This window comes from Pleurodeles waltl, chromosome 6, assembly GCF_031143425.1.
Source record: "Pleurodeles waltl isolate 20211129_DDA chromosome 6, aPleWal1.hap1.20221129, whole genome shotgun sequence".
In the NCBI taxonomy this organism is placed as follows: domain Eukaryota; kingdom Metazoa; phylum Chordata; class Amphibia; order Caudata; family Salamandridae; genus Pleurodeles; species Pleurodeles waltl.
Genome location: NC_090445.1, coordinates 1,522,794,903 through 1,522,816,493, shown reverse-complemented (window position 1 = coordinate 1,522,816,493; position 21,591 = coordinate 1,522,794,903). Strand labels below are relative to the sequence as shown.

At 48.2% G+C, this 21,591-nt stretch overlaps 1 protein-coding gene and 1 long non-coding RNA gene across 2 annotated transcripts in view; both read right to left on the bottom strand.

The window, feature by feature from the left end:
- The window catches only part of LOC138301038 (uncharacterized), a 65,044-nt gene extending 45,373 nt beyond the window's left edge, over positions 1–19,671 (bottom strand). Inside the window, exon 1 of the long non-coding RNA XR_011205054.1 lies at positions 19,457–19,671. This is a non-coding gene — a long non-coding RNA (uncharacterized lncRNA). The remainder of the gene's footprint in view (positions 1–19,456) is intronic.
- A 544-nt stretch (positions 19,672–20,215) lies between these two features.
- LOC138301036 (C-signal-like) overlaps positions 20,216–21,591 on the bottom strand; it is a 125,042-nt gene continuing 123,666 nt past the window's right edge. The window contains exon 6 of the mRNA XM_069241062.1: positions 20,216–21,580. Coding sequence (XP_069097163.1) covers positions 21,467–21,580 — 114 coding nt within the window. The 3' untranslated portion in view covers positions 20,216–21,466. The remainder of the gene's footprint in view (positions 21,581–21,591) is intronic.

Sequence of the window (21,591 nt, the reverse complement as noted above, 5' to 3'; positions counted from 1 at the left end):
AATTACACGAAGACGTTTGGTGGCCTGGGTGACTTAAACATAGAGAGAGTTGTCCAGCAGTGCTGGGAGTTCAATGGGAGGGATAAAACATACATGACACGTCCCTCCCATTGTTTCTAGTAATTTACCCAAAGGAGCGTTGGAAACAATTGCTATTGACATTTTTGGATCCTCTGAAAGGGGAGGGTTCTACTCCATTTTTGCTTGTTGACACAGTTTTGTACTCAAGGTGGCCAGAAATTTCGTGTGCTGCTGGCATGACATCTAGTGCCCTAATCAAAGATTTACAGCGATTTTTTCTTTCATGAAGGTTTTCCCAGCCCCTTACTCACTGGCAATGGAGCAAAAGAGTGCCCTAACGAAGTTGAACAATATCTGAAAGAGTGTGGGGGGTCTACATATAAAAGCTTATTTTATCACCCACGAATAATGGTATGACTGAGTGATTTAAAAGGACCATCAAAGAGTGTATCCGGTAAGCTAGAGTCAATAGGTTTGATTGGAAACAAGTTATTGGTGTCATACAGACTGTCTCCATACTCTAGGCTGGGAAATATAATTCAAATGACATTATTATGGGGCAGAAAGCCACACTCTACATTAGAACCTGGGTAAATGTATTGTACTGGTAAGTGTGTAATTGATAAATGGAGAGGGAGGATGAACGGAAAATTGAATATAAGAGAACAATACTACGACTTGAGCAAGAGACTGAAGACGATAAAAGTGAAAGACAATGATAATGAACACGAACCCTAGTGGGGGGGCCAAGGAATGGTCTAAATTTACAGAACGTAGAAAAGTGGTGAACACTTTGATAATGCTGGTAAAACTTGTGATGGTGGAATACTGAATCTGAGCAGAGTGTCCAAGATAGATAAGCATGATGATCCTACAGGTAGAGCTACTGGGTCTAATTCTACAAATCATCATTGGGGCACAATTGGCACATTCCTGTTCCTATGAGAATAGTCCATGATGTCAATCTGGGGCAGCAGTCCAGCGCAAGGAAAGAAGAATTCTCAAAATTCCAATTTATTAAAAGGATTATGCAGTGTAGTGATATATTATTACATATTTTAGGGTTGTTCGGTTCAGGAGTGGTTAGAGTTTTAATGCCATATTTCGGGGTAGTTTTACTAGTTGTTATGGAAAAGGCAATATGCATGGCGTGTTCACCAACATATTGTTCTTTACTATATATGTGTTCTGGAACCTAATGACTTCAATGAGGAGGTTTCTAGTACTGAGAGTTGGAGAATTGTTGGTCGATGGAGTGGTAATAAATAGCAACACTATGAGACTCCAGGTGTACGTCTCGTTGAAGTTATCTTTCACATGGGTTTGCCAGTGCCCACATAGAGCCTGCCTTTCTGTAACAGTGACCCTCTCCGCTGCCCTCGGAAGAGTCAACACAAAGCTTCACACCAGAGAGGCACGCACAAAAATAATTCTGAGCAAGTGACAGGATAAATTGCCATCTTGAGTAGGGTCACACAGCAAGTTACCAATCATAAGCTGATCTGTAGTGGTTGCTTTCCAAATAAAATAGGCATTGGTTAAATTAGATTGCTATGCAGTGAAGGGAGAGACTGTAATATTTCCAGTCATTAGTGTAGTGTTAGGTTTATGAGATTAAAGGTTTTCAGTTATTCATCATGTGGTGAATGCTTTAAGAAACTACTCAGAAACAAATGATAAGCAGTGTTTTAATTCATTTTAAGCATCGCAGGATAAGAAGAAACTGGTGAAACTCAGGGAATTGTTTTTTAGGAAGTGGCACTTGATACACTGTGGATTAAATCAGTGCATTTGTTATTTAAGTTATTTCAGAATCTGTTTCAGTTCATTGTATTAGCGTATTGTGTTAAATTACCATGTTGGCTACAAACATGTCAGTGCCTGTAGGAATGTACCCTCTTTTTGGCATGGTTACTGCTTTCAGTATGCTTCAACTGTTTTCACTGGGATCCTGCTAACCAGGACTCTGGTGATTGTGCTCTCTCCCTCTAAATCTGGTTGCCTAGGACTTTGCACACCCTACAATTGGCATACTGGTGTCCCCATATAGGTCCCTAGTATATGACACTTCGGTACCCGGAGCATCGGGGCACCAGGGGTTCCCTGTGTGCTGCAGCATGTATTTTGCCACCCATGGGATCCCATGCAAAATGTGTCTGCAGGCCTGCCATTGTAGCCTGCATGAAAAGGTGCATGCAGCACCCTTTCACTACAGGTCACGGTAAGTCATTCCTGTGGTAGGCCCTCCTAGCCCAGAGGGCAGGGTGTAGGTCCCTGTGTGTGAGGACACCCCTGCATGAGCAGAGGTGCCCCTACGCACTCCAGCTCCAATACACTGAACTTCCTAAGTGCTGGGAAGTCATTTTACCCGTGTACTGGACGTAATGGTAATATAATGGTAACTCCGAACCTGTTGCCAGTATTGGTTGTATGATTCCATTCACTCTGGGGGCTCCTTGGAGGAACCCCAACATTGCTTCTATTAGTCTTCTGGGGTTTTACGGACAGCCCACGCTGCTGCCACCTCTCCAACAGGTTTCGGTCCTCCAGCTCCTTGACCAGCTCAGACAGAGGAAGCTAGAACAAAGGGTTTCCTGTGGGAGGTAACACCCTCTCCTTTGGAAATAGGTGTGAGTAGTCTTGGGAAGGATAGCCTGCCCAAGCCACTGGTATGCTTTGAAGGGCACATTTGGTGCCCTCCTTGCATAAACCAGTTTGCACCAGTCCAGGGACCCCCAGCCCCTGTTCTGGCGTGAAACTGGACAATCGAAAGAGGAGTGACCACCCTTGAGGTTGTGCCCAGAGCTCCTCAGGGTGACCACTTGATTCTGCCATCTTGGGCAACCCAAGGTGGGCAGAGGCCCCTGGGAGCATCTGAGTGGCCAAGTCAGGCAGGTGACATCACAGCTCCCTCCTAACAGGTGGTCTGCTTGCAAGTGACCAAGCCCCCTTTTTGGGCTATTTAGGGTTTCCCTCTTAGGTGGGTCCTCAGATTTGATGTGCAAGATTCCAGCAGGATTCCTCTGCATCGTTTACTTAATCTTCTGGCAACCGGAACTGCAAATGGACTCTTCAGGAACCAACAATCTGAAACTGCAGCAATGACTCCGCTTTGCAACATTGTTTCTCCATCTCCTTCCAGCAACTGAAACAATTCCACAGCTGTGCATCCTCTGAGGTCAACAAGACACCAGCCTGCATCAAGAAGTAAGAAGGAATCTCTCTTGGAGTGAAGGAGTCACTCCCCCTGCATCTGCAGGCACCAACTGCAACGACGACCAGTATTGTGGATCTTCTCTCCTCCGGACTGCATGGATTCTGCATCACAGGTGGTGGTATGGAGTGGTTCCCTTGGTCCTCTCTGCCGCCTGTCCAACTTGGGAGATGGTAAGCCCCTGCCTCCCCTTACAGGATGTACCCCTGTACACCGCGACTTGAAGCTACCAAGGGTTGTTTGCTCCTTCTCCAAGGGATCTTAAGGCTTTGTGTAGCCCCGGCCCCCAGGACTTCTTCCTGCCAAGCACAGTCTCCTCTCTGCTGCCTCAGCAATGTGGTACTCCTCTACAGATGTGCTGAGTGGGCCTCACTGCGACTGCTGTGCCTGCTGCCAGTAGGGGCTGCCTCCTCTTCTCGTGACTCTCCCGACTGCTGAGGGTCATCCCAGACTCTCCTCCTTGGGCCTTGCTGGCCCTCTTCATCCTTGCAACTCATCTTCCTCTTCTCTTGCATTTGCCAAGGCTTGTTAGTGGTTCGTCAGCACCACTGACCCACTGCAACCTGACAGCCGATGTGGGACACCATCTGCATCACTTCAGGGACTCCTCTTCAGCTCCTGTGCTGCACAGCTGGTCTTCTTCGTCCACCATCGACATGGTCCTGTATCCACAGAAGGGTGGGTAGTGGTTCCTGCTGCCATCGGACACTCTATCACAAACTGGACTTGGTCCCTTCCTTTGGAGGTCCTCTTCTGCCAGAATCCACCTCTGGGTTCTTCCAGTCTTGTCTGGGTCTCGCGCAAGCCTTTCCCTAAGTCCTTCTGTTGGATTTGGGGAAAACCAGGTACTTACCTCTGCTCTCCTGGTCACTGAGGGTCACTCTGGTACTTGCCTCTTGGGGTTCGTAGTTCATTCAGCTTCCCTCTAAGGATTCCACATCCTGGGGTAGGGGACTGTTCCTCGCATTCCACTTTCTTAGTATATGATTTGGGCCTCCCCTAGGGCCTACACTATTTTCTATTGCTTTTGGCTAATGCCTATTGCTTTTTATGCTCTTTACTGATTGTTAATGTGTATATAATAGTGTATTTACTTACCCCCAGTTGTGGAGACTGCCTAATAGTATTTTAGTGTTGGTGTTACCATAATAAAGTACCTTTATTTTTGTAACACTGAGTGGTTCTTTCACGTGTTAATAATGCTGTGCGACTATAGAGGTATTCCAATAGCTTTGCATGTTTCCTCGATAAGTCTTGGCTGCTCATCCACAGCTACCTCTAGAGAGCCCTAGCTTCCTAGACACTGCCTACACTTCACTAATAAGGGAAACCTGGACCGTATAAGGTGATATCGCTGTAGGTGCTCAGCACACACCAGGCCAGCTTCAGACAGTACCTCCACTTTGTTTTCAAAAGTTTGGTTGCAGGTGTTACCATGAATGCAGTGAGGAAAACACTATTTGATTAATATCTCACCACTATTGAAAAAGTAGAATTTTCACTGCAAAGCAACAGAACATAACGTTTACCTGCTTCGGGTATGGAAGGACGCAACTACAGTGAACCTACAGTAAGGAATCCAGGTCTATGCATCAGAGTTTATCTATATAAAAACACAATGGTATGGTTCATCCAAATGGAGGTCCATGTATAATATTTTAAACAAACCCAGGCTACTAATTCAATTATTCATTTCAAATGAATTGGAAAAACGTCACATTTTAACCTGGTTCTTGTGAAACTCGAGGACAGCACTTTACATCAAAATGTAAATGCTGCTCCTACTCCACTCCCCAGAATAAATAGTGGAGGTCGTTGATGGGAAACCACAGATGTTTAGGAGATGAGAGGTAAAATGTAAGCAATGCATTTAAGACTCAGAGTACATTTGTACTAGTGAGGCACAATTTTATTTTGCTATGGAAATCATAAGATGAGAATTATATAGCAAGACTCAGAAATGTGGTTTGCACTGTGAATTTGGAGATTTGGCAGACTCAGTTATGTGTGATCAGTTGGTGAGGTGTACCAATAATCTTAGGGTTCAGGAAAAGTTATAGGCGAAAAATCACAGTTTAAAAGAAGCAATCGCCAAAGTGGAAGGGATGTAATCTACAACAATGTGTGAACATAAAGGAGATGAGGAGAGAAGGGACTTTGTGAAGTACACTTGTCTATGAAATAAGAGTATGGGGCTATGAAATCTAGGAATATGGGATCCAGTTTGTTTCTGAAGAAATTGGGGCATTTTTGCAAAGTATAGTTTTTGGGCATCAGAGGACTGCATTAGTTTCTCCCAAAGACTAGTGGTTTAATGTAACATATGAAGCGAATGATGAGGGGACGTATATATATGGCTATGGCTGAGTGGAGGAAAATAATAGCAACTTTGAGTGAAATGATGTGGGCACAGTGCCTAATGCAGTAAACAGAGTATCTCTGCTTGAGTTGCAGGAGAGCGCAATTAATTAAAATGTTACCACTGTGGTTAAAATGCAAGGTGTAAGGAGGTTTTGCGGGAAAGAGTGAAGAAAGCCGAGTAACATCTAGTAAGGCATATGAGGGGAATTGAATCTGGGAGTGCCAAGGAGGGGAATTGAAGTGTGATGATTGGGTATGTGTGAATTAAACAAAACTGTGGAGGAAGGGGCAGTCTAGATTTTTAGAACATATGAAGATTTTGATGGTACAGAAATATGTGGTACTCTTTGAGAGAGTGGTGGAGGATTCCAAAGCTGCATGGTACTGATGTGGCTAATAATAGACGTTTGGTGGAAAAAGGAGCAACAAGTCCAGCAAGAGGAGAAATCATCCTCATTGGTGGAAGGATAAAGTAAAATATTAATGCTTGTTTTCTCTCATTGTTTTTTTTAGATGCTACCATAGTTTCAGTTGTTACCTCACACTTATGCTTCAGCTCCATCTCAAATTGTTGTATTTTATTGCTTTTTATTGCCAATTATAGACTGGTGTTATTAAGGGCCTGATTTACAGTTTGGCGAAGGAGGCTGCTCCATCACAAATGTGACAGATATATTGTCCGCTGTTTTACAATTACATTATAGCCTCTGGAACTTGTAATATGGCCGACAGCATATCCGTAGGAGGAAACTGGCTCTTTATATAGTATATCAAAATGAGGTATGCTGTGGAAAGAGTCCAGGGATTCCCTTCTAGTGGACAGGGGTTTACTCTAGCTGTGATGCCGCACAGACCGGTGGCGCCCCACTCGGGGGCCGCAGTCAGATTGGCCGGCCGCGTCTCGGACTGCCGTTTCTGCCACGGCCCACTTTTCAGTTTGCAACCTGTTTTTCGGGCTGGAGAGCAACCGGAGACCTTTCCTTTAGGCTCAGTTTCTCACTGCATCCACCTTTTGCCCCCTTAATTTTTCTTACCTGTTTGTTGCTGTTTTTCTTCTTCTCTTCTTTTCCCTTTTCCCTTTTTCTTTTTGTTTCTTCTTTGGCACTGTTTTCTCTTTCCCAGAAGTCTGTATTCTTTCCCTCCATGCTTTGCTTCCTATCCTATTCTATGGCTATTTTATCCATTTACCTTTTTGTGGCTCTTCCCAATCCAAGATGGTGTTTTCATTACATCCTGCACGTCAATTCCTGTCTTTTTGTATTTGTAAACAGAATTTATTTAAAAAAAATGCAGAGTAAAATAAGTCTTAGTCATACATTCAGAAATGGGAAGGTTAGTACCATCAGATCTTATGTTACATAGCATGAAGTATAACAGCCAGTTAAGTCACAATTCCACATCTATTTCCGCTTGCTGTTGTTCATACAGTCAATATTGCTATCTCTTTCGTTGGTGTTTATTCTGAGCCAACCTTTCCCCTCCCCACTAAGTTAGTAGATATATACGTGTAGTATGGGGTAGAGATCTTAATATGGCTAATCATGATCACTGTGCCCTTCTAATTTAAGATTTGTGAAGCTCGATATGTGTAGCTACTACCCCCTGCCCCTTTTAACTTGCCTCCTGTAGGAGTGATATGTAGTTTCCATTTGTATGAGGTCGCACGAGCCCTGTAAGGTTTCCTAGTCTCGTTTCTCAGGGTTCCGCTCTGTTTGTTCCGACTGAGATTCTGCAGTGTGTGGATGTCAGCCATTAGATGTGTCGACCTGTGCGACTCCCCTCCCAATAGGGGACAGCTGTTCCCTTTGCAGCGCTATAGTGATCTGTTCCCAGGCCTCCTTCAACTCGGGGTATCCCCTTCCCTTTTTCAGTTTGGTATGCAGTGCCGATCCTTCACTATCAGCCCATTTCTTGAGTTCCCTTCTCCAGTCCCGGGGGTTGGGGCAACCTGGGCTTTTCCAATTCCTCGTCAGCTCTCTCTTAGCTATAATAAATGCAAGGTATTGGTCCTGCTAGTGGCCTTGTTTTTGTGAGTGTGGGGAAACCAATGCAGCAAGCATCTAGCGGGTGTACATGCAATCTCAATTTCCGTGATATTCGCCACCTCCGCCACCACCGCGTTCCAGTAGGTCTCCAGCCAGGGGCAGGACTAAAGCATGTGGAGAAAGTCTGCTGCCTCTGTGCCGCATCGGGGGCAGCTCGCGTCCCTTATCCCGGAATGATCCCATAGTCTCCGTGGGGTAAGGTAAGTCCTATGGAGCACGTAGAATTGGATGAGTTGGAATCTAGCATTCCTGGATATTTTTGGCGTTCTCTCCAGAATACGATCCCTGTCCGAATCCGCTATCTGATTCCCCAGATCCTGTTCCCAGCTCTGCTTCAGGTCATCAAAGGGGGTCACTACTCTGGCTCTAATGATCTTGTAGAGTCTGGTGACTGCTCTGTGTGTGCTCCCTGTAGATAGCAAGTAGGTGCTGAGACTGTGAGATATGGGAGGCGGTTCAACCGTCCCCGACCCCCAGAACTTCCCAATGGTGCGGGTGAGTGCGCGGTGTAGTAAGGAGTGGCCCTGTGGAAGATTGTGTTCCTGTCGATAGTCCTCGAAAGGTAATAAGTTGCCCTCCTTAGACAGGTCCCCCATCCGTGTGGCCCCAACATCTATACATGTAAGCAGCCCCCTCCACTCTCCCGCTCTGGGCAACCAGCGGAGCCAGGACATTGGAATGTCAGGGGGGGTACGACTCAGCCAGACCCGCCTTCCGGAGGCATCGTCTCCAGCACTGTTGAATAACAGCTGCCTCAGTGGCCAGGGCCGGTCCCCATCCCGCTGTATTAAAGAAGATTCTCGCCAGTACAGTTATGGGGGAACTGCCAGGCCCTCAATGTTCTCCCCAGTGCTACCGTATGCCATCCAGGGCGCCAGCCATTGCAGCTGTGCAGCAAGGTAATAGGCCTCAAAGTCAGGTACCGCTAGCCCCCCCTCTGTCCGAGATCTCTTCAAGGTATTCAGTGCCACCCTACGTCTACCCCCTCCCCATATGAACGCAGTGATCACCATATCCAGTTCTCTGAACAGAGCGTGCGGTACCCAAAGCGGCAGTGCCGCAAAATAGTACAACAGCCGGGGCAGCGCCACCATTTTGAGAAGCTTAACCCGTCCAGCCACAGAGAGCAGAAGCAAGCCCCAGAATCCAAAGCTTGACCTCAGGGCCCTGACTGCCCTTCCGATGTTACCGTCCAGACTATCTGAATGAGAGTGATAGACTCGCACGCCAAGGTACGAAATGCAACATGACTCTCATGTCACTCCACCCAGCTCAGTCGGTAGTTCGCCTCCCGCCGTCAATGGAAACAGGAATGATTTTTGCCAATTGACCGCAATCCCGACAGCTGACTGAACATCGCCAGCAAGGCCTCTGCCCCCTACCTCTCCAGCCCAGTATCCTGTAAGCCGTAAGAATAAGAGTAGATCATCTGCGTATAGTGCAATTGCGTGGTGCCGGTCGTGTCTGGTCAAGCCCCGTTACCAGGTGGCCAAGGGCTCCATTGCCAAGGCAAACAGCAGTGGTGACAGGGGGCACCCCTCTCTGGTCCCCCTGCCAACCGAGTATTGCTCTGAGATGATTGCTCCCGTCCTAACCCTTGCCTTGGGAGCTGTATACAGCAGCAGTGTCCATTTAATAAAACCCTCCCCAAGATCCATATGTGCAAGGACTGCATATAGGTAATCCCACTCCAAGCTGTCAAATGGCTTCTCTATGTCTATTGCATGGAATGCTGACCCGGGTTCCGAAGAGCCCACGGTATGCTTAAGGTAAAGCAGCCGACATATATTCTGGGCAGTGCTCCTAGTAGGAATGAATCCCGCCTGATCTGGGTGTACTAACTTTGTCATATAGGGCAGCAATCTCATCACTAGCACTCGACTCAGTATTTTATAGTCTTAGTTGAGCATAGAGAGGGGCCTGTAAGCCCTGCTATCATCAGGTGGTTTGCCCGGTTTGAGCAGCGGCACTATTAGGGCCTCTCCTGTCGAGCCCGGTAGGTGTCCCGCCACACGTGCCTCATTATACAATTGCATTAGCTTGGGGGCAAGCACCCATGCATAAGTGGCATAGAACTCGATGGGTAGGCCATCCTGTGCCTGGGGTTTTCCGACGAGCCAGCCCTGCATTGGCAGACCCAATCTCCGACAACTCGATGTCCCCTCCCAGAGCACCTCGCGCTTCATCGGTTAGGGTCTGGGGTGGCAGTGCCGACAGGAGGTCCTGTAGCTCAGACCTTGTCCCACAGGATGAGCTGGTGTAGAGGGTAGTATGAGATTCACGAAAGTAAGAGTTTATGTTGGTTTAGTGGTAAAGCTTTTTCCCCGAAGGGGTAGTGATCTCCATGATGGGAGTTCCTTGTTTAGTGGGATTGGCCAAACATGCCAATAGCGCCCTTATTTATCTCTTTCGGAATGAGACCTCGCCACATATTGTTTATAGTCGAAGCACCTTAGCTCCGGGTGGTCTGGAGAAAGTTTCTCCAGTGACCTAAGTTCCCTCTCGGCTACAACAATGTCCTGCAATAAGGACCCTCTGATCCCCATGGAACTGCTATGCAGCGGCTGCGCACTACCACTTTGAATGCTTCCCATAGTGTCTGCGGTGAAGGGGAAGTGGGTTTGTTGTCTTCAAAGTAGTGAGTGATGTGCTCCCTAATCTGTTCTCGGAAAGCGGGGTCCTCTAGTGAATCCGGTTTGAGTCACCAAGTGGGTATACGTGTAGTGACTTGTGTCCATGATAAGTGCAACAGGATCAGATTGTGATCGGAAATTGTTTTTCCTTAAGTACTCTGCCCCCGCAACTGCACATGCACCTCCGGAGTACATAGAAAGGTATCGAGCCGCACATGCAGGTCATGGGCTGCGGAATAGTGAGAGTATTGTCTGGCCATTGGGTTAAGAGTTCTCCAAGTATCTATCAATTGCCACTCTGTCTGCCACTCTGAGAATTTTTTAGCTAGCGCGTTCGCCGGGGAGTCCCGCAGCGGTGGGTGGGACCTATCTATACCAGGGTTAGCCACACAGTTGAAATCTTCCCCGATTAATGCCGTGTGTAGCATGTGATGCGCTAATGTATTCAATAGTTGACTGAGGAACGCACCTTACTCTACATTAGAAGCATACACATTTATCAGCGTTATATATTGTCCTCCCAAGCGGCCAGAGGCCACGACAAATCGCCCACCGGGGTCTGTCAGTGTACTAGTAACCTGGAATGGGATTCCCGCCCTAACTCATATCAACACACCTCTTGCGTATGCTGAGTAAGTTGTGTAAAATAATTGGCCCCTCCATCTCCTCAGTCTCCTGCAACATTGCTACATGTACCCCTCTTCTACACAGATAGGAATATACCTTGTACTGTTTGGTCTTATTGTGCATTCCCCTTATATTCCAGGGAATCACTTTGTACCCCTGCGGATCACCCATTAGAAATATCCACCAGCCGCTCCTCTCCGCACAATGCCATCCGATTAGATGACCCAGACCGTCACACTCTGTGGACACAGTTCTTCTACAGGAAAGGAATTTAACAGTTCCCTCTTTAAACAACCAGAACTCCCTCAACTCCCCTTCCCCAGGACAGGAGACAGAACGATTCCCCATCCAAACTTTTACAAACTTAAGTCAAGTTCTAGGTGGGCGGGCAAAAAGGGACGCTCAAGCCAGATAAGGTGCAGAGCTCACGGCCTGGAGTTAACTTCCATATCTTGCTGCGGGCCTCATAATTTGCGTGTCCTAGGCGCCTTGAGTCTGGTAAAAGTGCCGAAACTGGGGCAGCCAGTCAGATGATGCTCTCCGAAGTTCCCGGCGTCACCACCAGCAGTTCCAGGCTCGTTGTCACCGAACTTGCAGACTCCGCTTCCGAGCCCTCCGTCTCCCTCGTCATGCCCGCCGAGCGTGGACTACTGTTTCTCTGACTGAAGGAGTCCACCGCAGCCGCGGCTCGTTGCCTCTCTGCTTGTGCCTCCTCCAATGTGGGCGCCGCAGTCCTCTGCCTAGATCCCTTCGTGCCCCAGCGTCTGCTGCAGGGTCTGGGGTCTCGGGCATCCCCGTCACCGCCGGGCCTCCCCGTTCCTCCAGCCAACCTCTCGCCTCCTGAGGTGTGAAAAAGAATTGCGCTCCCCGACCATCTGCCACTCTCAGTGTGGAGGGGAATAGCATAGCGTATGTGATGTTTAATTGCCGCAGGTGTTTCTTGATTTCTAAGTACGTTGTTCTCTGTCTCTGCACCTCTCGAGAAAAATCGGGGAAGATACGAATTAAGGTGTTCTCTATCCTTAATTCTCCAGCCTTTCTGGCCTCCGCCAAGATATGGTCCCGATCTCTATAATGCAGTAGGCGGGCTACAACCGATTGTGGCTCGGCTCCCGGAGGGGGGGCCCGCACTTGAACCCTATGCGCCCTCTCGAGGGCAAAGAAGCGCTCGATTTGTTCGGGTGGACCTATTATGCTGATATTGTTCCTTCTGGATCTGTTTTCCGCATCTTCAGCGCAGGCCATTAAGATCTCTGTTTGCTTCTCCAATGTGGTGATCCGTTCCTCGGCTGCTGTCAGCCCAGCCAGCGTTCGCTCCGTCGTCATCACCCGCTCCGTAAGGCGACGTTGATCCTCTCGGAGCAGCCCCATGTCTACCGCCAGCGAGTCAATCTTTGTTTCAAAGCTCTCCCTGGAGAACGTGATTGCTTGCATTATGTCTCCCAGCGAGGGTCCTTCAGACAAGTCCTCATCCTCACCAGTTCGTGGCGCCTTGGTGGGACGGGGGAACGCGGGGCAGCCCTGCTGTGCACCAGTGTCACCCATCTTGTCCTTTTTCTTCCCCGGTTTGCCCTTCCTGCGGGGAAGGGAGTCCACAGCCCCGGCTCAGCACAGCCGACGCCCCAGCAGATATCCGCCAGGTATAGCTGCTTAGCTCACCTCCTTATGCTGTTGCCCGGCGTCGCAGTCCGAGTCTCAGAACCCAGTCAGGTGTCCTCCAGCTGTTGTCTCTCCCGGCTCCATTTGGCCCCGAGGCTGCAGGAGGGAGCCCAGAGCAGTCCAAACCACGGGGCTCGCCTCTCAGTTGGCAATGGAGGGAAGGTATGACTCGCAGGGATGCACGCCCGTCCGGGCAACGCAGTGCGTTCCTCCCGCACCCCGATGTCCCTCTTGTCTCGAGCAGCTAGTTGTGGGCAATTGGGGCTTTAGCGCTGCTCACGCAGCCTCTGAGAGCAATCCACGAAGCAGTGATCGGCCCGAGCAATCTGGTTTCCACTAGACTGGGCTCCGTGTCAGTCCAAAGGAGCCCGGCGCAGCCGCCATCTTAGGGTCAGGTGGTCCTGGGCTCCAGCCTCCTCCTCTTCCAGTTATCACCGCTCGTGGCCCGGGGGTCGTCTGGTCTCCGGTGGTAGACTCACTGCATAAAAGGAGGCCGCCCTATACCAGCTTGCCAAGGAGCCGGATCCTCCTGCTGGAGCGCGCCCATCATCATAGAGTCAGGCGGCACGCTGCCGATTCCGATTCTGCTGGACAAACTCCACTTTTCCGGCAGGTGATCCCCTTGGAAACACGGGTTCCCGCCTCCTCGGTCCCGGGAGACTCAGCTGGTGCCTCAGGTGATGCAGTCAGGATGGGCTGCAATCGGAGGGTCCGGGCTGGAGCTCTCCCTCGTGGCTGCTCACTCCATGAGCGTCAGCCACACCCCCACGTCACTCCCTGTCTTGTCTGTATATAAGCACAATTTGTCTTCTGTTCCTTGCGTTGCAAAAACTTCCATTCCAGTTGTGCTCCTCGCTCTTGTATCCCATGATTTTGATACTACCTTTTTCCTGACTTCAGTTTTTGTTCCAATCCTTTTTTGTGCCTCAATATATTTTCTTCTCTTCTTTCAGGAGTTCCTTGATTGGCGGTTTTTCCCTGCTGTTATTTCCCCTCTGGGACTCCTTCTGGAGGTTACAGCCTGCTTGGTGTTTCATTATCAGCAGCACCGTGGCTACTGGAAAGGGTTGCCCCTACCTTGGTCAATCCAGAACAAGCAAGAAACCAGGTGGTGCGCAGAAACTGGCAGATTACGGCGGTAAGAAGCGTTCAAGTCGTGACACTAGCAATCTCAAGGTGCTGTCTTAGGGGGTAGTGTTGTCGAGCTGCCTTAGGCTTATCAGAGAGGAGTGTTAGACATTCACCAGAGGCACACAGACAATAAATGAGAGACACAACTCAATAAGAAGAGCCACACCTATTTACAAAAATATCAAGTGTCTATATATACATATATTTAGACACCAGAAACAATACGATAAGGTAAGTATGTTTTGCAATAGAATTAATCACAGGACTGAAAACTCTACACTTAGTGCAATTTTCTGAAGCTGCAATATTACCCTATGGGAGAGAAGACATATGCAGCAAAGCGGTTCTCTGCAACAACTTACAGAACAAATCTTCCAGACTTAAGGTGAGTATATGTCAGGGTCCTCGATCACACCAACAGGTCACCTCAGGCGGCACTAGGGCAGCCAGATGCAGTGCTGCAGTTCAGCATCAGGTGCCCCAATGAAGTCAATGAGAATCAGTCCAGTCAGAAAGATGCTGCAGGTGGGGACTGGAGGACCAGTCCTGGTGAACTAATGAGGGGGGGAATTAGGGGAATTGAGTTCTTGTGATGCTCGGGGTCTCGGGGACACCTGTGGTCCTGTTCTCCTCAGTCCAGAGTGGCCAGTTATAGAGGCATCTAGGACTGTTGGGTTTCCGTCACAGGTGGCGGTCGTGGTAGAGGTGGCCTGTCAAGGTTTCGGGCGGGTCTGATCAGGGCTCTGGTTGTGACACCCCTTGAGGTCACAGAATATCCCAAAGAGGTAGTGTACTGGGGCAGAAAGGCAGCTAAAGGAATACATGGAAAAGGACAGCTATGGGCAGGCACAGGAAACAGGAAAGTAAAAGCAGAGCAACCCTTGTGTGAACAAACAGGAAACGGATTACTAATGGACAAACACACTGGGGTTGTACACATGGTAGGGCGCAGAACCTCCCACAGCAACAGGGAATGTCAATGCCTCTGCGCAGTTTGCTCTTACAGAGAGTCACCCCACAAGCCCCATAGAAAGGAAGCAGCAGAAGTGATTCTGTCTCTGGACCCTAAAGCACAAACAAGGTGATGTAAGTACTATCAAGACAAGCTCTTGTGGGTCCAGCTGGAAACACAGTGGGGATTCCTGGAAAAACAGCAATAGCACACTGTCATTGTTAGGCACGAAAGACAACATATAACACTAGACAAGGATGGGGGCTGGAATTGCCTCCTGGAGACCAGGAGCCAACACCAGTACAAAGGAGGACACGTATACACTGGTGAAGACTGATAGAACACTTACCAGACACAAATACCCAAGAGGAAACGGAAACAGAAGGAACAAACTAAGAGACAGAGGCAAGAACTGGGAACAGGCTCAGGTTAAAGCAAAGGCAGGAATAGGACTGGAAAACAGGGCGCAAACGTCTGGCTGGAACAAACAGAGACAAGAATGGGAAACAGAGAGCAGGCTCTGGCTGGAACAAGCAAGGATAGGGCTGGAATACAGGGAGTAGGAATAAGCAGTAAACAGGACTGGGAAACAGAGAGCAGGTTCAGGCTGAAACACGGCAGGAACAGGACAGAGAAACAGGGAGCAGGCTCTGGAAGGAACAAACAGGTACAAGGCTAAGAGATAGGGAACAGACTCTGGCTGGAACAATCGGGAGCAGGGCAGAGGAACAGGAAACAGGTTCAAGCTGGAACAGAACAGGAAAAAGACTGGAACACCATCCGATAAGGGGTCTATAACACAAAGGAATCGAACTCCAATGCACGACGAGGATCTTGAGGAAATGGCTGCTTATAAGCAGTTCTAAGCTGCAGAAAACCCCAGGTGGAATCACATAACTGGGCTGCACAGGAGAAGTCTCAGGTGTGTGTTGTTGCAGACACGTGCAAGTCCTGGAGGAGAGGATCCGGTGAAAAGGAGCAACTGGACTTCTCCCACAGAAAATAATGTAAAACAGAATCCAGGCTTTCCTGACTACCAGGCTGTGCATTATGGGATTTGCAGTCCCAGGAAGCAAATGTAATACTACAAAAGCATACCATGGCGAATAGAGAAACAAACGGGAGTCAGCAAGGGACTCTAGATAAGTGTTCAAGGTGTTTCCCAGGCTACCGAAAGTCCCCTTACAGCGCCTTCTAGAGATGGGAGGACAGAGTCGTAACATGGCCTGCATAGAGAGTCTGCAGGGGTGGACTGGGGGGCCAGTCCAACCAAACAAGTGGGCTCAGGTCTCACAAACCTCAGGGATATAGAGATACCAGTGGTTCTCTACTCCTCGGTCTTGGGTGTCAGGGTGCAGAGGTGTAGTGGACAGTTGGGTTCCCATCACCAGAGGTGATAGAAGGGGGCCTGCACTAAGAGGCTACAGGCGTTGGCTTGAAGGTTGCCGCGGGAAGACCCACGGTGGGCTCTATTTTTTTAGGATCTAGGTACCACGCTGGCACCATTGGCCCACTTCAACTTGGGGCTGGGGCACAGGTGCAGCGGCACTGTCCGGCTTTGGATTTTGGCTGTCCGGAGTCCTCACAGTGTCTCTTGGGGTGCCTGCAAGATACAGGGAAGCAGCTCTGCTGCTCCACAGGAGTTCCTGGATCTTGGGTGAAGGCTGGCAGTCCTCCTGGGCTTTTGGAGGCACAAACTGCTGCAGGATGAGGAACCTTTGTCACAATGGTCGAAGTCAGCAGGCAGGCTGGCAGGGTTGAGCCAAGTCCGGCATCGCTGGTTTTCAGTTCTTGCTTTTGCAACTCTCAAGTGTCCTTATTTTTCCTGTCAGGAGGATCTGATTTTCTGGTGCCACTGCCTCCCCTAAATACTGAATTTAGGGTAGTTTCGGGTAGTGTAGAGTAATAGCTATCGGGCTACTTTCCCCTGGTGTCACTACACACAGGATCATAACCCTGTTCTAGAGTTCCTAGTTCTGCCATCACCATGATGGCAGGCTTTGAAATTTTGTGTCCACAACAGGCAGGTCACCTTAGCGGTGGAACTAACCTGAGGGGTGGACATCCCTCTCCGAGTACTAATTTTCCTGCCTGTCCAGGTGCCAAAGGAGCCCAGGGACAGGCGGGTCAGCACCTCCTCTGAGGGAATCCAGATCTGCATACATGTTCGGTAGTCTCTTTGAAGCCCCTACTTTGGAATGGAGATTTACAGGTCATCCTGGTGGGAGGGGTGTATTAACACTCCTGCCAGAGCAGGCTTTGTTCCTGACCACCCAGGAGCAGAGGCTGTCACCCTTGGGGTCAGAAACATGCCTGTTGGTTGCAGGATGGCTAAAACTAGTTGGCCAGTACACCAGGAGTTGGTAGGGTTTTCAGGAGGCACCGCTAAGGTGGCCTCTAGGTGCATGTATTAATAAATCCATCAGTGGGATCAGTGAGGGCTTATTAATAGGATATGTTTGATACCAAACATCCCTAGTTTCAGTGAAGCCATTATGTAGCTGGGGAAATCGTACTGATTAGTGTCCATCACATGTACTTAAAATGGCTTCCCTGATCACTTACTATGCCTAAGAATCGACAAAGATATAGCAGGGGCATATCAACTCTTGCATATATGACAACACATGTATATATAATGCTCCCTGCCTTAAGGCTGGAAGGCCTGCTGTAGGGGTGACTTACATATAATACATGCAGTGTTTAGTGTCGTGCTTTCGCTTTTAGCTGCACCAAGACGTGTATCCTGCAATGGCAGCCTGCCTGTGCTACGTGAAGTGTCCCTGAGGGTGGCACAATACATGCTCCAACCCCTAGAGACCATCTTTGATACCCATGCCCTCGGTATCTGTTGTACTATTCACTAGGGACTTTCAGGGGGGCAAAGGTATTGCCAATTCGGAAACAATTGTACAGTTTTTAGGGAAAGAGATTTGGCACTGGGGACCAGGATAGCAGGAACCCAATGCACTTTCAGTCAAAAATTGTATCACATTCCAGGCAAAATGTGGGGGTAACCATGTCAAAAAGGGACAATGTATTACAGTTATTACATTTGTCACTTTTGTGACGAAGTATCCCCTTCTCTAAACTCTATATCAGACCCTAAGTCTTTTATGTACAGTTTCATTAGTGTTTCTCTTTCTGTTTTGTAATTAATGTACAAAGGGAGATGCTTTATGACCTCTGAAGACTTTGCAGTGGGAGGTTGCAAGTGGATAGAATAGCTGGCTATCGCAGACATGTTCCATTACTTTACATTAACATTCCATTATGGAATCGGGCTGTAGGAAGCCGCATTGAATGAATGAATGGAGGGATTTGTAAGCATGCGGCTACTCAGGAAAGTATCCCAGTGCTGATGGGCGAAGCCTAGGTACCCTCCACCCACAGAAATCCTACTGATCTGCATAAAAGAACCAGATTTTAAAACTTTTATGGAATGTGGTCTGAAAGGAGATCAGACATAAATCGTGAGGAAGCTTATTCCAAGCCTCAGCAGCAAGAAAAGAAAAAGCTTTGCAGCCCCACATGCACTTTTGAAGCGTGGAATTAACAGAAATGAGGCAAAAGCTGATTGCAGTGTTCTGGTAGGTGGATACTGGAGGAATCTCTCTACAAAATAGCCCTGGCTAGGGAGATACACTGCCCTGTAAGTCAAAGCTAAGGCTTTACACAGAATCCATTTCTTAGCGGGCAACCAATGCAGTGCCTTCAGTGCCGACGGGCAGAAGAGTACCTAGGAAGGCACAAAAGAAGCATAGATACTGCATTTTGGACCACCTACAGGCGATTTACCAGAGCTTCTGCTGTTCCTAAATACAAGATGTTTGTGTAATATAAGCCTGGGGTGATCAAAGCATGGATCAGAGCTCTTGGCGCCTCCAGAGGCAGGAGGAAGAGAAATTTCTTAAGAGTGTGGAGCATCGCGAAGCATTAGACGACGTCCGCAGATATCTGCGGCCGCATGGAAAGAGCAGTGTCCAACTTCACCCTTAGGTTTTTAACCACCAGATAAGGAGGTGGTGATGCTGTCAACACAGAGGGCCACAGATTTTCCCACCAGTTGGACTCGTGAACCAAATAGGATCATATCAGTCTTCTCTGCAGTGCATTTAAGTTGGCTGCTTTGCATTCAAACAAAGGCGGCACGCATGTAGCCTGTGAAAGACTGCATTGGAGGCATGGGAACTGTAGGGGTTCCTACTACCCGGTAATAGAAGACGACTGCACGCGTTGGTCACTATATAGTGTTTTGATTCTTTATGAATTTTCAGGACAGTCAAATGTGCTCAGTCTATATGTGTGTTTTCACTCTTCTTCCTCTTTTCTTCTCTCCTCTGGTTTTCCTCTTCCCTATAGTTGGGTAATGTTCCTCTTCTCTATTCCTTTTAGGATTATCTTTCAGAGAAGGATCTCGCCGCCGTGGGACCCAAGGGAAAGTACGGGAGAAACCGAAAATAAAGTTAAGTGAACTTTTCTTGTTTTCTCTATATATGCCCTAAAGGGGTAGGGAGTGCGGTGATAAACCACCAAGCAAGTGAAAATAGAGCCTGGTACAAAAAAAAGTGCACTCGGCAATTATAGAAGAAAAATAAACGTTCTTGTGCAAAGTTAGAACAAGACAAAAAATAAATAAATATATTCGGTCTAGAAAGGTTATTTTCATTCACCAGAATGTTCACTAGTCTTTTGTGGAGCCAAAGTGGCTGCACTGTCGTAAAGAAACCACTGTGCCCCTCCTAGAGATTGTTTTAGTGAAATAACCCCTTTACCACCAGTATCCTGAGGGATTTAGAAGGCAGGCACGTACCTGCGTAGCCACGTCCCTCAAGGGACGTGGCTGGCTCTGGCATCCGTCTGGTCCCTCCGTGGTGGTGGCTTCTGAGGTATCGTCGTAGACGGCGATGTTGCTGCTTCGTTGCTGTCCGGCGTTCCGCTGTCATTCTCCGTCCAGTCGTTGGCTTTCTTCCCCTATGCTCCCTGGAACTCGCCATCTTCCTCGCGGTCGGTCCTTTTTACCCAGTGTCTGGGTTGATGTCCCGTGACGACACTTCCGGGTGTTTGAAGGCACCCCCGGGGTACCTTCTTACGTGTCCCGGGGTATCGTCACTGAACAGGGTTGGGCAGACCCTGTTACAGGAACCATCAGAGGCAAAGATCATCTGAGTGTCATCTGCATATGAAATTATTTTACATCCAAATGGCTTGACTACACAAGCCAAGAGAGACATAAAAACATTAAAGACACAGGGATGTTGTGCTTCATACGAAAGAAGATCAGTACATTGAGTCCCATCATTAAAGCCTAAAGCTCGGCAACCACACCAGCTTATACCATATTTGCATCACTTTATTAGAAAAAAGTAAAAAGGCACCCAAGGCATACACTCACGGAAAGATGAACTTTTGCAGGTTAATCAAGAGGGCAAATTCTTCTAAGTTAAAGGTGGGTTTCTTACACACATAATCACGCCATGTTGTGTGGCCACTCTATTGCAGGCCAACTGCAGCTTTTAAAATCTTTGTACAGGATAGTAAATAATACCAACAAGTCTTCATTTTGATCTGGTTAAGAACAAAGTTTTAAATTTATTCAAGTAGCCTTTATGCAAATAGGTTTATTTAATCAACCCAAACAGGTTGCCAGTCTTTGCTTTGGGAGCAGAATAATCCTATCCAAGTTGCCATAAAAATAATGCTCTGTTAAGAACTTACAAATAAAATGCAGATTTTTTTAGCTAAATATTCAAACAACACAGACAAATGAGAGATCAGTGGAAGTGAACAACAAATGCGAGATCAGTGGAAGTGAACTACACAGGCAGCTAATTCACAGAAATAATTGTTTAGTTTAACAAACTATGGGCCTCAATACGAGTGTGGCGCTCTATAGACCGCCACACTCGCGGTGGCGGTCTGGACCACTGCCAATGCGATGGTCCGACCGCCACATTACAACCCTGGGGGGTCGGACCGCCAGGGAAATCGCCAGCTCCGCCAGGATCTTTGATCCTGGTGGTCTGGTGGTGGCGAGATCCTAATCTGCAAGCAGCACTGTCCTGTGGATTACAACCTCGTTCTCCGCCAGGTGTTTCATGATGGTAGCACCGCCGTGAAAAGGCTGGCGGAGAACAGGTGCAAGGGGCCCCACTGGCCAGAACCATGCAATGATCACTATCTGCTCTGCGGACAGTGAACAATGCGAGGGTGCTGGTGCACCCTGCAGGTACCAGCATTGCCGCTGGCTCGATAATGAGCCAGAGGCAATGCAATAGCCTGTTTTCGGCTAGGCCAGCAGGCAGAAACGTAGCTGTTCCTCCCATCGACTGAGCAGAAAACCCATAATAGCTCTGGCAGGGAGGTTGCCATGTAGGCAGCAGCCACCCTGTCGGGAGTTTGGCGGACGGAATTTTCCGTCCGCCAAACTCAAAATCAACCCCTCTGTCTGGGTCTCTCAAAATACTTGTAAAGAGCCTGATGTTTGCCAAAAATATCACATACAAATACTGAGAACTGCTACTAAGTATTAGTAAATTAGTGCCCATATTACCCCGCCACCACCTTCCATGGGTGTTACTTGACATCCGTGCAGGTCACTGAAAACGCAGGGGTACCCCTCAGAGGGTTTGTGCCATCTGTCTTATGCTCTGGCTTTTTTTATTGTTATGTGTCCCTTTTGTCTAAATTTCTTAGCTCGAATGTAAATATCAAAATGTAAAATACTATATGCTGTCATGTTGCTGGAATCATCGATAATGGTTTGACTCAGATACTGTGAATCAAAACCGAATGAAAGTTCGTAGTCGTAGGCAGGATGACTTTACCAGGGCACAGTCTCTCCTTTCCAGTTCAGAAACGCTCCATTGTCCTTTTCACCAATTCTCTGGAAGAGTGAGATAATGCTGGGAATCGGATCCTCCACATTCATATCAGCCTGGGAAAACA